General features: G+C 42.5%; 1 protein-coding gene across 3 annotated transcripts in view; it reads left to right on the top strand.

Moving 5' to 3' along the window:
* The window catches only part of TRPM6 (transient receptor potential cation channel subfamily M member 6), a 155,303-nt gene that overhangs the window by 17,656 nt on the left and 120,822 nt on the right, over nucleotides 1-16,825 (top strand). For all 3 annotated transcript variants that reach the window (XM_083186111.1, XM_083186112.1, XM_083186113.1), the window contains exon 2: nucleotides 14,507-14,586. In XM_083186111.1, the coding sequence (XP_083042237.1) occupies nucleotides 14,507-14,586 (80 nt within the window). The remainder of the gene's footprint in view (nucleotides 1-14,506; nucleotides 14,587-16,825) is intronic.

Genomic DNA, 16,825 nt, shown 5'->3' with positions numbered 1-16,825 from the left:
ATATATATATATATATATATATATATATATATATATATATATAGCATCAATATATTACTAAAGCAAACAATAGCTGCCTCTGTTGCTTTAGTCATTCTCAGTAGCACATACCGCCGTACAGCCCTGCTGTTGTTTGGTGCTGTGATAGTTAATCCTAAGATTATTTGGGAAGGCCTTTTGCCAAATAGACAATGCCTGCAGGAAAGTAATAATGCTCCTGATTTCAGAAGGCGTCTGTGTTCGTGCAATTACAAATTTTTGTCTAAACGAAGAACATATTAAAGGATATTGCCATTTTTTTAGGCTTTGTAGCTACTAGAGAAGTGTATGCTTTTTATGCTGTATTGTTTTGAAAGGGATGTAGCTATTTTATTAGGGGTTTGGGTGACAGCTGACAGAATCCTGGCACTGAAATCCCGACTGCCATCATAACTTTAATATGGAGGAGGATGCTGACACCGAAATCCTGATGGCTGTCTTCCCGAATGTAAGTATGCTGGGGCAGGTTAGGGTCAGACTAAGGAAGGGGTTAGGTTTAGGCCCTAGGGGAGAACAAAGGGTTAGGATTCAATGGGGGTGTTCAGAATCTGGGTTAGACTGTGAGGAAGGATCCTAGGTTAAGTTTAGGTGGCAGGGTACATTGATTAGGTTTGGGCACTAGCAGGGAGGGTTAGGGTCAGACTGCGGGTATGTGGGGGGTTATGGTTAGGGTTAGGGTTAGACTGCATGCAGGGTGGGTTACGGTAGTAGGGGAAGAGGGTTATGTCACTTACGAAGCCCCTGTCAGGATTCTCCATTTCAGGATCCCTGTGGTCTATCTTTCGACCACCGACATCTCCACCACCAGAAGATTGTATCTATCTCATTCTTAAAATCCATTTTAGGACAGTATGTGTTTTGTAATGCACTTTCTATGCTCTCTTCTAAGATGCCCATCTTTCAAATGTTTGTGCTTGGTAAGGATAGCAAGAGTTACCACCATTTTTATACAGTCAACGGATGAGCATCATTGCATGGTTACATAGGTTACATAGTAGGTAAGGCTGAAAAAAGACTCCATCTAGTTCAACCTGGTATAGATATCCATTGCTGATTTGGAATGTTCTGATATTTTACAGACAGATTATATTTCTTATTTGTACACATGGATGTTTTTATCCAGTAAATGCTTGTCCAACTTTACCTTGAACGCATTTAATGAGCCAGCCGTTACCACCTCTCTGGGAAGAGAGTTCCAGAGTTTGACTGTTCTGACCGTAAAGAAATTCTTTCTACTAGCTGAATGAAATCTTTTTTTCTTCTAATCTATACTCGTGCCCTCGTGTCCTAGATTCCTTTCTAGTAGAAAAGAGGGTGTGTGACAGTTCCTTATATTGGCCCTTGATATACTTGTACACGTTGAGCATGTCCCCCCTTAAACGTCTCTTTTCCAATGTAAATAGTCCCAAATTGCTTAATCTCTCCCCGTAGCTTAAATTCTCCATTCCCCTAATAAGCTTTGTTGCTCGCCTTTGGATTTTTTCTAATTCTATGATGTCCTTTTTATAGTGTGGGGCCCAGAACTGCACTCCGTACTCGAGGTGAGGTCTCACCAATGCTTTATACAGTGGCATAATTACCCTTGAGTCCCTAGTTTCCATTCCTCTCTTAATACATGCCAGAATTTTGTTGGCCTTTTTTGTAGCTACATTAAAATGGGCACTACATCCCAGTTTGCTGTCTATTTGGACTCCTAGATCCTTTTCAAGTATGGAATTACCCAGTTCCTCTCCGCTAAGGTTGTAACTTGCACACTGGTTGTGTCTCCCAAGGTGCATAACCTTACATTTATCTACATTGAACCTCATCTTCCATTTTTTTGCCCACTCATCTAGAATTGCAAGATCATTTTGAAGCATGGTGACATCTTCTGATGATTTGATGACTTTGCTAAGTTTTGTATCATCTGCAAAGATGGATACATTGCTGAGTAACCCTATCCCAATATCGTTAATAAAAATGTTAAACAGAATGGGCCCCAAAACCGAACCCTGGGGCACTCCACTTAGTACCGGTATCGTATCTGATACGGCACCATTCACAACCACTCTTTGTTCTCTATTACATAGCCAATTCCCTACCCATCTGCATATATTTTCACCCAATCCTAGGTTCTCCATTTTATTAATCAATCTCTTGTGTGGGACAGTATCAAATGCTTTAGCGAAATCTAGGAAAATCACAGCTACAGCATTTCCATTATCAAGGTTTTTGCTAACCTCTTCATAGAACACTAGTAGATTAGTTTGGCATGAACGATTTTTCACGAACCCATGTTGGTTAGTACTGAGTAGACGGTGATGGTCTAAATATTCCTGGATACCATCTCTTAAAAGTCCTTCAAATACTTTACCCACAATTGATGTTAAACTAACGGGTCTGTAATTAGCGGATCTTCCTTTTTTGAATATTGGCACTACCTCTGCTATTCTCCAATCTTTTGGTACTATACCTGACGATAGTGACTTGCTAAAGATATAATGTAGGGGGGTAGCTAGTTCATCCCTTAATTCCATTAATACCCTCGGATGAATCCCATCTGGCCCTGGTGATTTATTTGTTTTGAGTTTGCTTAGCCTCAGTACTATTTCCTTTGGCGTGAAATTCACAATGAGATCTGGCTTATTTGTCCCGTTTGTGGTAAATGTTCGTTCCACAGTCTGCTCTCCCTTAGTAAATACTGATGAGAAGAACTCATTTAACAGTTTTGCTTTTCCCTTGTCCTCAGTAACACTTTTTCCACTAGTATCAGTTAGTGGGCCTACATTTTCCTTAATTAAACGTTTACTATTTATGTATTTAAAAAACTTCTTTGGGTTGGTTTTGCTTTCAGTGTCTATGCGCTCTTCATATAATCTTTTAGCTGCTTTGATTACCCCTTTACAAGTTTTGTTTGATTCTTTGTATTTTGCGAACGCCTCCTCATTCAAGTTATTTTTATAGAATTTAAATGCTCTTGTTTTATTGTTGATAGCTGACCTTACTTTTTTGTCCAACCATGGTGGCTTTTTTTATTGAATTTACCTTTATTTACTTTAGGAATGTATTCAATAGTTAGTGAATCAAGCACCTTTTTTAGAGTATCCCACATTTCCTCTGCATTTTTTCCCTCCATAACCGTTTCCCACCCAATTCCTGTTAGGGCTTCCCTGAATAATTCAAAGTTCGCTTTTCTGAAGTTTAGTATTTTTGTAGATCCTTTTTGATGTAATTTACTGAAGTTGATTTCAAGTTAAACCATATTGTGATCACTGTTCCCTAATTGTTCAATTACTTTTGTGTTTGAAACTAAGTCTGTGTTATTTGTTAATACTAAGTCCAAGAGTGCCTCATCACGAGTTGGATCTTCTACCGTTTGTGAAATAAACTGGTCTTTAAGTAAGCTTAAGAACCCATTGCTTCTTGCTGATTTACCTGTTTCGTTTTCCCAATCAATGTCGGGTAAATTAAAATCCCCCATAATTAATACCTGACCCTGATTTAATGATTGTTTGATTTGGTTTAAAAGAAGAGACTCTTCCCTTTCGTTTATATTTGGTGGTCTATAGCATACCCCTATTATAATTTTTTTTTTTTTATGGATTCCATTAAAGTTTGCACTTCTTCTTTTTATAAAAAGCAAATAGACATACTACACACTTTGGACCTCAGTACAGATAGGTGAATTAAAACAAGAATACGTTTGGTAGTTTACTCAATTTATGGAGCAAGAAACTACATTCTCAAGTGTCAAAATAGTGTCGCTTTTTTAGTCTTAAAGAACTGTCTTGATAGATGGAAAGTAAGGAGGATCACAAATTGAGGCAGCAGGGTTTATTAATCAGCAAGAAATGAAAATATACAACAAAAACTACAAATTAGAGTAAAATAAATAAATATTCTATAATTCAATAGGGATGGTATCGGAATCAACACACTTGGGCTTATGGCTTTGTGTGTAAGTAAAATAATTTTGTATTCAATACGATAGAATACAGGTAACCAATGAAGTGACTGACAGAGTAGCTTTGCAGACGATGAACGTCTGGCTAGGAAGATTAGCCTTGCAGCTGCATTCATAATGGACTGTAGTGGTGAGAGTCTGTATTGGGGAAGGCCAATAAGGAGACTATTGCAATAATCAGTGCGTGAGATGATGAGAGCATGGATTAGAGTTTTTGCAGTGCCTTGTGTAAGGTAAGGGCAAATTTTAAATATGTTTTTTAGGTGCATGTGGCATGATTTTGAGACAGATTTAATATGGGGTACAAAGGAAAGTTCTGAGTCAAGGATAACACCTAGGCATCGAGCTTGAGAGGTAGGAGTGATTGTCATCTTCTCAACAGCAATAGAGATATCAGGTTGGTAACTACTATTTATTGGCGGAAATATAATTAATTATGTTTTTGAGATATTAAGTTTGAGGTGGCGAGATGACATCCAGGATGAAACAGCAGAAAGGCATTCAGAGACACGGCTCAATACAGATGGGGACAGGTCTGGGGAGGATAGGTAGAGCTGAGTATCATCCGCATACAGATGATACTGAAATCCAAAGGAGCTGATTAGTTTGCCAAGAGATGAGGTATAGATAGAGAAAAGCATAGGACCTAAAACTGAACCCTGGGGTACTCCAACTCAATAAGGTAGCGAAGAGGAGGTAGAATCAGAGAAACGAACACTAAAGGAGCGGTTAGATAGGTAGGATGAGAACCAAGAGAGGGCTGTGTCTTTAAGACCTATGGATTGTAGTGTTTGTATGAGAAGTGTGTGGTCAACAGTGTCAAAAGCAGCATAGAGATCTAGAGGAATTAGTAGTGAATGGTGGCCTTTAGACTTAGCAGTGAACAGATCATTCACAACTTTAGTCAGTGCTGTCTCTGTGGAGTGTTGGGCACGAAAGCCTGACTGATGTGGGTCCATTAAGTTGTGCAAGTTAAGAAAGTGTGTGAGGCGAGTGTAGGCAAGTCTTTCAAGTAGTTTGGAGCTGCATGGAAGTTGAGAAATGGGAAGGTAGTTTGAGAGAGAGCTTGGATCAGAATTCAATTTTTTCAGAATCGGAGTAATAACTGCGTGTTTGAACAATGAAGGGAAACCACCAGTAGAGAAAGAGAGGTTACAGATTTTAGTTAAGATTGGGATGAGCACAGGAGACAGAGATTTACTTATTTGTGAGGGTATCGGGTCAAGAGGAGAGGTAGCAGAGTGGAAGGAAGAGAAAAGTGCAGATACTTCATCTTCATTTGTGGGATCAAATGAAGTAAATGCGTCAGAGGGCTCAGGTATGGAATTGAGCATATCACCAACTGAGTTGGAGGATATCAATTCATCTCTGATCTTGTCAATCTTATCCCTGAAGTAGGAAGCAAGATCTTGTGCATGGATAGTGGTTGGTGGATTGGGTGAGGGAGGGTTGAGAAGGGATTTAAATGTATTAAAAAGACGTTTTGGGTTAGAAGCTTGAGCAGAAATGAGAGTTAGGAAATATGTTTGTTTGGTAGTTTCCAGGGCTTAAGTATAGGACTGGTAGATAGTCTTATATGTAAAGAAATCCATTGGACTGTGAGATTTATGCCATTTATGCTCAGCTTTGCGTGAGATATTTTGTAGGTGTCTCGTTAATTTAGAGTGCCACGGTTGGCTTCTAGGCCTACGTGGAATGTGGTTGGTAACTGGAGCCACTTCATCCAGGGCTGTTTTGAGAGTTAGGTTTAGGTGTGATACCGCCATCTCAGGAGTAGTGAATGCAGAAATAGGAGCAAGCTGTTGCAGTGAGGAGGAGAGTACTTGAAAATTAATATCATTAATATTTCTGCGGGCTTGAGGTGGATTAAAGGATTTTAGTGTTTTTGAGTAAGAAGTACTAGAGTACAGCATGCAGGAGATAAGGTTATGACCTGAGAGAGGGAAAGGAGTATTGGTGAATTCAGACACTGGGCACAGCTTAGTGAATACCAGATCAAGGCAGTGGCCATCCCGATGAGTAGAGGAGTCAGTCCATTGGGAGAGGCCGAGAGAGGAGGTTAGAGAGAGTAGTTTGGAGGCATGAGCAGCAGATTTTGGGCTATCAATAGCAATGTTGAAGTCACCCATGATGATGGTTGAGATGTCAGAGGAAAGGAAGTGAGAGAGCCAGGCAGAAAAATCTTCCAGAAATCGTGTTGGCTGCCCAGGTGGGCGATAGATAGCTGCAACAGCAGTGAGAAAGGAGTGTAAGTTTTGATGGAATGTACTTCAAATGATGTGAATGTGAGTGATGGAACCTGTGGTATAACTGTGGATGTGAAGGATTAGGATAGTAATATTCCAACCCCACCTCCTCTTCTGTCACCAGGCCTGGGGGTGTGTGTGAAGTGGAGAGCACCGTGTGACAGGGCTGCAGGGGAGGCTGTGTCTGATTGTGAGAGCCATGTTCTGTTATGGCCAGCAGGTTGAAGTTGTTTGAAATGAAGAGGTCGTTGATGGATGTTAACTTGTTGCCAACAGAGCGTGCATTCCATAACGCACATTTTAGTGATTTAGGGGGATGAAGGGAGGCATTTGATGTTTATGAGGTTAGCTGGATTACTATGTTCCTGAGAGTTGGGTGTCTGCGAGTGGGGCAAGCAGCTGGGGCCTGAATTAAGTGAAATGTCACCAGCTAATAGAAGCAATAGAGAGAGATAGTATAGCTGCAGGTGGTTTGTGAATGTTGTTTATGGCGACAATCTGTGGATGTTATTGTCAATGTAGAGAGATATGTAAAAATCTCATGAGTGTTAATAAGAGGGGTGTGGATAATGGAGGCTGAATGTGTATAGAGGGCTGAGTTTCAGGGAGAGAGAGAGAGAAGAGACTGATTTTGAGAGAAAACCATGGAGAGCGAAGCAGAGCAATAATTTGTAGTACATGGTGTATTTGAACAGAGTTATATAGGCAGAGAGTTATATTAGACTTAGTAGACAATAGTTAATACCAGCTTACTGGTGTTGCTCAGATAGTCATATATAAACCCTACATATATGTGAGTGCACGCTGACTAGCACAGCTGAATATATATTGCATACAATGCTATGGCTTGCAGTGAAGTAAATGTTTTAAGTTGTGGAGTTACCCTGTATTTGGCGAAGCAGACACCAGGCTAATATGGCTCCAATTAGCAAGGTAGTAATGTCTACATTTTCAAACACAGGTAGTACAATATAGAAGCAGATTATGTTATTATAATTGCTGTATCACATATACAAACAGGCAGTAAAGTGACAGTGTGAGTATATAGGAATGCAGGTTAGGTACATACGTTCAATTTTAGAGGTTGATGCAAAAGAGTTTTAAAACTTTCTCAGGCTTGAAGATGTGTTGGTGATGGTTTCATCTGTTTTCATCCTGAATATGTCCTGAATTTGTTGTTTCATTATTGAACCCTTTAAAAAAAAAAAAACAACAACAGCCTAGTGAAGCTCCCTTATAAATGATGGATCCTGTCCATGTGAAGTCAATACCACTAATCAAAGCCTGAGCAATCCCCCCCTCCCCAATTACAAGTCAGGCAATAAAACTCCAATATAAACAAACATTCAAATAGCAGATTGCCAGCACTTGATGAAAAAAATTGTTTAAAATGAAACATAGCACTAAAATCTAGAAATAATATTAGCACCCAATAAATATATTTGATAAACTGCTAACCTGCAGGAGCAGACAGGCCAGTATAGCGTATAGCAAGGGATCGATATTTACCCGATCAATATATGTTAGCAATTTTATACAACTTTTTCCCATTGAGCACTACATTTTGATTATTCATACATTCATATGTTTATGTTATTATTGTTTAATAAATGTGTATCATTTTATTTATGGATTGTAAAAGCAATGTGTCCGATGGTTGACTGATAGGAACCTGGTGTTTGGGGGTTGGAAACCTGCTGTTTTCTAGGAGTTTCAGAAAAAAACATAGGCATTTCCAGAGAGGGTCAGCACCGGCATCATTTAGCCTAGGCATGTCCAACGTTGGCCCTCCAGATGTTTTGAAACTACACACCCCAGCATGCTTTGCAATAGTTTTAGCATTCTCTAATAGCAAAACTGTGGCAAAGCATACTGGGATGTGTAATTTCACAACATCTGGAGGGCCACCGTTGGACATGCCTGGTTTAGCCTGTCTCTGTTGCAGATTTGTGGAAGGGACATTGGCACAGACTAGAATAATCATTAGATGGTTTGTGAATTGCATATGGATTTGCAAGTGGATAGTGAATTTATTCACAATTCTCTTTCAATTCTCTTTCAAATATTCCTGTTTTCTTTCTGTCTGGGTTGGCCTATCTACATGCAGTCATCAATCAAGTCTGAATATGGCCCTAAACTGGGCAATGATAGACTAAACCGAGACAATGCAGAAAAATCAGAGCATCAAGTCTCACTTTTTCAAGACTTTCCATTTACTAAAGTAACACCCTCAATCAAATGGACTATTTAAATCAGGAACGATTGTGAATAACAAGCTTAAAATAATCATTTAATTGTGGTTCACCATTACTTGTATTAGGGTAGCAGTTGATTTTCCGACAGTCGGAATCCCCCCGGTCACAATGCTGATGCAGAAATCTCTTCTTTTCAACTGCTGGACAGTCGCGATCATTGACCAACATAAGCTATTCTTTATTGTGAGGGTCTGTGACCCCCCCCCAAGGAGTGAGAATAGAACCTGTGGGAAATGAAGCGAGCAACTTATTCTGCAGCATGGTGAGCGCAGCATGCAAGCAAAGTGCTTTTGCACCCCCGCCGTAGGCATACCGGCAGCCAGAATTCCGATGTCAGTATACTGACTGTCGCCAAATGATATCGAACTCCTTGCATTAATGGCTTGCTACGCAGTATATTATATTGGTCTGCAATATTGCTTATTTAGGAATTTCACAGATTCACATGAGTTTGTGGGAAAGTTTAAGGTCTTGCAATTAGGTTTAGTCTAGATCTTATTTTATGCTCTCCTAATGATGTATTGATTTGTTTATGAGACTGGTGTTAAGCAAATGCCCACATGCATGTATTTGTACTGTGCATGCTCTGGAACTATGAGTAATCAAAGACAGTGGGCCAGATTCTCTAAGCTTCAAAAGTGATAAAATAGAGAGTGATAAACAGCCAGCCACCTGTTATGTCACAGGCTGGATTTGAAAAATAACAGGCAGGAGCTGATTGGCTGGCTGTTTATCATTCTCCATTTTAGCACTTTTGAAGCTTAGAGAATCTGGCCCAGTATCTGTTGTATGTACACATACAACCGAAGGGACATAACGAGGGATGTTGTTACAGAGGCAAACTTCAATGATTTTGTGTCATAACTGTGGGCAATATATTGGTGGATAGTTGCAAATATGCACAACACTTTTGTTGGTAAGCTGCTTAATCAGAGGTGTCTCACTCAGGTGCCAAAAGGGAGGGGTAATTCTGTCTAGGAAAACAACATTTTGTATCCCAATTGCACACTGAGTGAGAAAATAACTACATAATAATCAGATAATACAGAGATCTTGGTTGCATATATCTGCAGATATAGGGCTAATAGTTGCAAATATGCATATTTCCAAGTACATTTACTGTATAAAGTATATGCTTGCACACATGCGTCCTGATGCGAATGGCATAGTGCCATGAACAGGGCTTTGCAAAGATACAAGCAATGCAGGAAAATAAAATTCTGTGCACAAAATGTGGGTGCAGTTTGTGACCAACCAGCGTGCATCAGGTCTTAAACAAGTAACATTATTCCTAATTCATATTGGTAAAACTCCGCTGCAGAGTATTTATAGCTTTTTTAGAGCAGTGAGAGAGGTTACTAAAACCCCTTTCACACATAAAATGAAATTCCAAGGTGAAGCCGTTCCACCTGGTAATTTCATGAAATACATGGGTAATTTTTCTGTGTAAAAGAGTCGATCCGGATCTTAATGAAATGACCAGGGTTGGGGACATGGAGTTTAAGATCCGGAAAGATTCTTTCACACAGGCGAAAAACCCTATGTAATAGAGCAAATCACTGGGTCTAAATTTTAGACCCGGAGATTTAGGGCCTTATTCTAGTTCACTCTTTCTGACAAAATCCTTCTTAGATGGACAAAACCATGTGCACTGCAGGGGGGGCAGCTGTAACATGTGCAATTAGATTTGGGGGAGTTATTTTGATTCTGTGCAGGGTAAATACTGGCTGCATTATTTTTACACTGCAATATAGATCTCACTTTGAAGTAAAACCCCACCCAAATCTAATTCTCTCTGCACAAGTAACATCTGCCCCACCTGCAGTGCACTTGGTTTTGTCCATCTAAGAGAGATTTTGTCAGAAAGAGTGAACCAGAATAAGGCCCTGTGGGGCAGATTTGAGATAGTCATGGATTTCTGAACCTACTTTTAAGTAATTTTTGGAACGTCGGATAGACTTAATTTATCTATTTGCATCTGCATTAGATTTAAGTTAACTCAAGAATTTTGAGGGCACATACAAGCTGCATACATAACCGTCTATTCCATCCATTGTACGCATGAATGTTGTTTGTTGAATATTACATATATATATATATATATATATATAAAAAAGACCCTCGTTTGCGCTAAGAAGGGGTTGCAGCAGCTCTATGTAACCTCCCTGTTGGTAGAGGAAAGGGGGAAGAAGATATACAGTATAGACGCCCTTAGAGTGCGCTCTAAGTATACCTCCACTACTCAAATGAGTAAAATTTCTTAGTAGAACTATATCACACAGTTTATATCATATGATATTAAAACAAAATATAAAATGTAAAAAATACAAAATTAACACAATCCATTATGCAGTCAGTTCTTGGTGGATATGAACTGGAAACCTAATGTGCTTCGTCATAATGACTTCATCAGGGGTGTGGATTCCAAGACCCTCATACTGTATATAGAGGTTTTTGGAGTTTGTGGCTGTGAAATGGGTCCTTATGGTTGGACACTTTTAACTAGACAATCCAAACAATGAACTTGATACAGCATGAGAAATATGAGAAATGCATGATCACAGAAACAGGCTTGATGGAGCGTCTGAATATTGTAAAATCCCCAAAACAAAGGGTATTAACCACAGTGCTTGGCTTCTGCTAGTGTATCCCTCCAGTGCCTAAATGTGCTCATTCGAGCAAATCAACCAGAATAACCTCCTGTGTACACTGTAATTTCATCTGTGTAGAGTTTCTTTTAATTTTGCCGATGATAATAAATTTGACTTTACTTGACTTAATTTACTAAAGGTTCCAAAATTTTCCCTATATCGACCATTCATCATACTGTCTGTCATTATCTAGGATGCAATAGAGAAATAATAGCTAAAATCTTATGGTACTCTTTACCTAGAACGGCGCCCGCGATTGGCATCGCGGGCGTCGGGGGTAAAAAATCGCGGGCATCGCGGTCATCGTATGCACATAAAAAACGGGTGCAACGCGATGCCCGTGATGCCCGCGATTTTCCCATAGGGATCAATGTTAAAAGTCAGATTGGACGCGATTTTAGTGTTAAATGCCTCAATGGCCGCAATTTTTACATAGGAAACAATGTTAAATGGGCCACAGAGCCCTAATAGTCCCCCTGAAGTCTTAAATGGCCCCCACAATTTTTAACGCCACCCCACGATCAACGTGAACCCGAAGCGTGGCGAGCGCAGCGAGCCCGCGAGGGGTGGCGGTACGCGTCCTCCGACCTTTTCATACCCCCACTATCCACGTCGGCGTGGAGTTGAGAATAGAATAGTGTGGCGAGCGCATGTATGAAAAGGTCGGAGGACGCGTACCGCCGCCCCTCGCGGGCTCGCTGCCCTCGCCACGCTTCGGGTTGACGTTGATCGTGGGGTGGCGTTAACAATTGTGGGGGCCATTTCAGACTCTGTGGCCCATTTAACATTGTTTCCTATGGAAAAATCGCGGGCATTGAGGCATTGAACACTAAAATCGCGTCCAATCTGACTTTTAACATTGATCCCTATAGGAAATCGCGGCCATCGTGGGCATCGCATCGCACCCATTTTTTAGTGCATACGATGATCGCGATGGTCGCGATGGGCGCCGTTCTAGGTAAAGAGTACCAATCTTATTAGTTGTTATGGGCAACAACTCCAACTTTTCAATTTCAATTTTTTTAGTGAATTTACCACGAAATTTCAGTGTAATTATGTTAAAATTGACAGGTATGCTTAATTAGGAGGTGGTTTATCAAGCAGTACAAAAGTATAAACGTAGTCCATAATAACCGTTCATCTTTCTACCCTTCTGAGGGTTGGCAGTATGATATTGCCCTGGGGTGACTGAGCTCTTCCAGCTGAGTATGGCTCTATAATATAGGGATGTGCACCGGCCACTTTTCGTGTTTTGGGTTCTGATTACCTTCAGGTTTTGGGTTCTAATGGGTTTTGCCAAAACACCCCATAAATGTTTTGTGTTTGGATTTTTGGGTTTTGGGTTCTGATTTTTAAAAAACAACAACATAAAAACTGCTAAAATCGCAGAATTTTGGTTTTGTTTTTGCTCCTACGCTATTATTAACCTCAATAGCATTCATCTCCACTCATTTCCAGTCTATTCTGAACACCTCACAATATTGTTTTTAGGCCAAAAGGTTGCACAGAAGTAGTTGGATAACTATGATAAGCGACACAAGTGGGCGACACAAACACTAGACTGATACGGCACACTTAGGGCCCTATTCTAGTTCATTCTTTCTGCCAAAATCCTTATTAGATGGACAAAACCATGTGCACTGCAAGGGGACAGATGTAAAATGTGCAGAGAGAATTAGATTTGGTTTTGTCCATCTAAGAAGGTTTTTTTCAGAAAGAGTGAACTAGAATAAGGCACATAGGGGGAGATTCTCTAAGCGAAAAATGCGGTAAAAACCCCGTTATCTGGGTTTTTACCGCATTTTGGGATGCTGTAAGCATCCCCCGCCGGGTTACCGCGGCGGGGGGCATCGCCAGAAAAATCTGGCGATGCCCCATAGAAGCCAATGGGCCTCTACCGCAACCCTCTGCCACCCCGCGTCGACCCCCGCCGCCCCGCATCGCCCCCTCCCCCCTCACCTGTGTCCGGGCAGCACAGAGCTGTGCTGCCCGGACCTGTGACCTCCTCCCTGCACTGATCCTCTTCCGGGTGCAGATAGGAGGAGAGCCCGGCGCAGCAGCAGCAGCGCCGGGTGTGTGAGGGAGAGGGGAGCCGCCGGGACCTGCTGGGACCCGCCGACTCTCACCGCAAAGGACAGCTCTTAACGCAAGAGCTGTCCTTTGCCTTAATTAATTATGTTACAACATATGCAAAAAAAAACCTTTTTATTTTCATTAAAAAAAAGGTCAGCTCCCCTGGTGTGATACGGGACACATGGGGGCACCCCTGGAATTATACGGCACACATGCGGGCACCCCTGGACTGATACATGACACATGGGAGCACCCATAGAATTATACAGCACACATGTGGGCACCCCTGGACAAATACAGCACACATGTGGGCACCCCTGGATGGATACAGTACACATACGGGCGCCCCTGGACTGATACAGCACACATGTGGGCACCCTGGACAAATACAGCACACATGTGGGCACCCCTGGACAAATACAGCACACATATGGGCACCCCTGGACAAATACAGCACACATATGGGCACCCCTGGACAAATACAGCACACATGTGGGCATCCCTGGATGGATATAGTACACATGTGGGCACCCCTGGACTGATACAGCACAAAAAATGTGGGCACCCCTGAACAAATACAGCACACATGTGGGCACCTCTGGATGGATACAGTACACACGTGGGCACCCCTGGACTGATACAGCACAAATGTGGGCACCCCTGGACAAATACAGCACACATGTGGGCACCCCTGGATGGATACAGTACACATGTGGGCAACCCTGGACTGATGCAGCACACATGCGGGCACCTTGGGCACTGGCAGCAGTAATGAAAAAAAAAAATTTTTGCTTTGAATTTTTTTTTTTATTAAAATAATGCAGTCCCCTCTGTAGCACTAGCAGCCCCCTCTATGCATTAATCATCCCCCCCCCCCAGCAGGTTTCCCCCTCATACCCCTCAGCAGACACATCCATGCTGTCTGAAATCACCAGCCTGTTTGAAAATGGCGCCGACCGCCGGGAACTATATATCCCCCGGTCTCGCGAGAATCCGTCGCGGTATGATGACGTTTTAGCGATCTGGACTCGGAAAGATGGGGGGACCCGGTGAAATCCTCGGATCCGGCCTCGGATCAGGTAAGTTCGTGGGGGTTCGGATCTCTAGGATCCGAACCCGCTCATCTCTACTATAATAGAATGTTTGCATTAATAATCATTGTGGTAAAGATGTGCCCTCATACATCTAGCCTCAATATGTCATGCAGCGCTAGATGCCTGGCATGAGTTAACCGCCATTCATCAGCGTGAGTTGATTTTCTATATAAATATCATATGATAATGTTCTATTTTTTTCCAGTCTCAAAAATCCTGGATTGAAGGCACTTTCTGCAAAAGAGAATGTGCAAAGATTATACCAGCATTCCGAGATCCCCACAGGTATGGCTGAACAAGCACTACACCTCTAAGAAATGCTTATTTCTAGCAAAAATTATGTTTGACATTTATGCTACACATTAGATTCCTGATCTTTGCTCACGAGATAAATTAATGAAAAATCATGTTGTTAACCAAAAAACATTAGGTCAAATCGCATGCGATGCGACCGACGCGATCGATGCGATTTTTACATTGAATCAAATGTGAATAGGGTCCCTGGGACCCTATTTTACATTGGATTAAATGTGAAATATTCCCCAGACCCCTAATTTTACACCCTTAACGCCACCCCATGATTGACGCCAACCCGAAGCGTGGCGAGCGCAGCGAGCCCGCGAGGGGCGGCGGTGTGCGTCCTCCGACCTTTTCATACCCCTACTATCCACGTCGGCGTGGAGTTGAGAATATAAAGTGTGGCGAGCGCAGCGAGCCACCGAGCCCGAAGCGTGGCGAGGGGACGCGTATAACTTCACAGGTATACACGTCCCCTCGCGGGGCACGCTGCGCTCGCCACGCTTCGGGCTCAGTGGCTCGCTGCGCTTGCCACACTTTATATTCTCAACTCCACGCCGACGTGGATAGAAGGGGTATGAAAAGGTCGGAAGACGCGTACCGCCGCCCCTCGCGGGCTCGCTGCGCTCGCCACGCTTCAGGTTGGCGCCAATCGTGGGGTGGCGACGGGCCCATATTGGCCCATTTCACATTGTTTCCTATGTGAGATGGACTTAATCAAGTCCATCTCATCTTGTGCCATTATAATGGCACAAGACCGACGCGATGCTCCCGATTTCAATGTTAAAAATAATTTAACATTGAAGTCTATGGCAAAATCGCGGGCATCGCGTCGGTCGCGTCGGGGGCAATGTTAATGCACGCGACCGACGCAATGCCCCCGATTTTGCCTTTGCCGGCAAAATGGACCTGATTTCAAAGGAAATCGGGTCCATCGCGGCCATCGTGTACCTTAACTTTAAGGTACACGATGCCCGCGATTGTGGCCGTTCTAGGAAACAAGTACCAAACATTGGGGCAGATATATTAAGCTTTAACAAGAGATAAATGCAAGGGTGATAAGGAGAGATAAATGCCCAGCCAATCACCTGCCAACTGCCATGTCACAGGCTGTGTTTGAAAAAAGTCAGTAAGGAGCTGATTGGCTGGACGTTTATCTCTCCTTATAACCCTTGCATTTATCTCTTGTTAAGGCTTAATACATCTGCCCCAGACTTACTTAAATGAAGTGGAAATATAAAAAAACAGACATGATAACACACTAGGGCCTAATGCTCAGTCGAACACATTTACACCATGTACATGAATAGACTCTCAGTTGGGGGTTATTCTGGTTGATTCGCTCGGATGCAAATTCGCACCCTTGCGAGTCAACCAGAACCCGCCCTGCGAATGGTGGTACGCCGCCACCGCCCCCCCCCCCCCTGCAGCTTGTGTTCAGCCATGTTTATGTTAAACATCCATTTGCTGCCTGTGGGTGTACCATCGAATGATGTGGAACATGTGACTCTAAGGTCACTTAGATTTGCGTGCACCCTCGGGAGGAAGTGGGTGGGCATCTGGCATCTGGTGATGTGAGCTGTCCGGCACCGACATCACGATTTACCAAGGGAACGCCCATGAAATGCTGGATGTTCCCATGGGCGCAACAATTTGCCGCCGCCCCATACCCCCCCAGCCGCAGCCTTGGGTGTGTGCTCCCAGCAAACAGTCTGCTCGCCGTGGCCGCACGTGCATCGATCCCCGTGTGAACGAACGCTGGTTGTGAACGGACCAGAATAAAGTAATTTGTCCTCTCTTGCATGCAGCTTGACTGCCATGCTCTTCTGCTCCATCTGAGGTTTCTGTCCTCCCTGTGCTCGCTTAGGTTTCTGCATTAAGGTGTGACATCTGTAGTCATGACCAAGGACTTGTGCTCCACAAGGCACTAACTACGCATAATCAGTTGCAAATTATTTATTTTTGACAAAGCCTTTATGAAAGCACCAGAACCACTGAGTGGATTAAACAGCACAGAGAAATTACGTGGCTGCTTTCAGGAGGGTGTTTACCAGTGCTATTTTTGTAGGAAAATAGGTTCAGGAACTGTGGGCGGTGATATGGGTGAATATAACAAAGGGGCAGGGCATAAATTGTTACATAAACTTTTTTTAACACATAATGCCCTCAGCAGTGCCATATATACACACATAATGCCACCAGTAATGCCATATATACACATGACACT

Source organism: Crinia signifera, chromosome 1 (genome assembly GCF_055691185.1).
Source record: "Crinia signifera chromosome 1, ASM5569118v1, whole genome shotgun sequence".
Lineage (NCBI taxonomy): Eukaryota > Metazoa > Chordata > Amphibia > Anura > Myobatrachidae > Crinia > Crinia signifera.
This window is presented reverse-complemented; position numbering and strand designations above follow the sequence as displayed.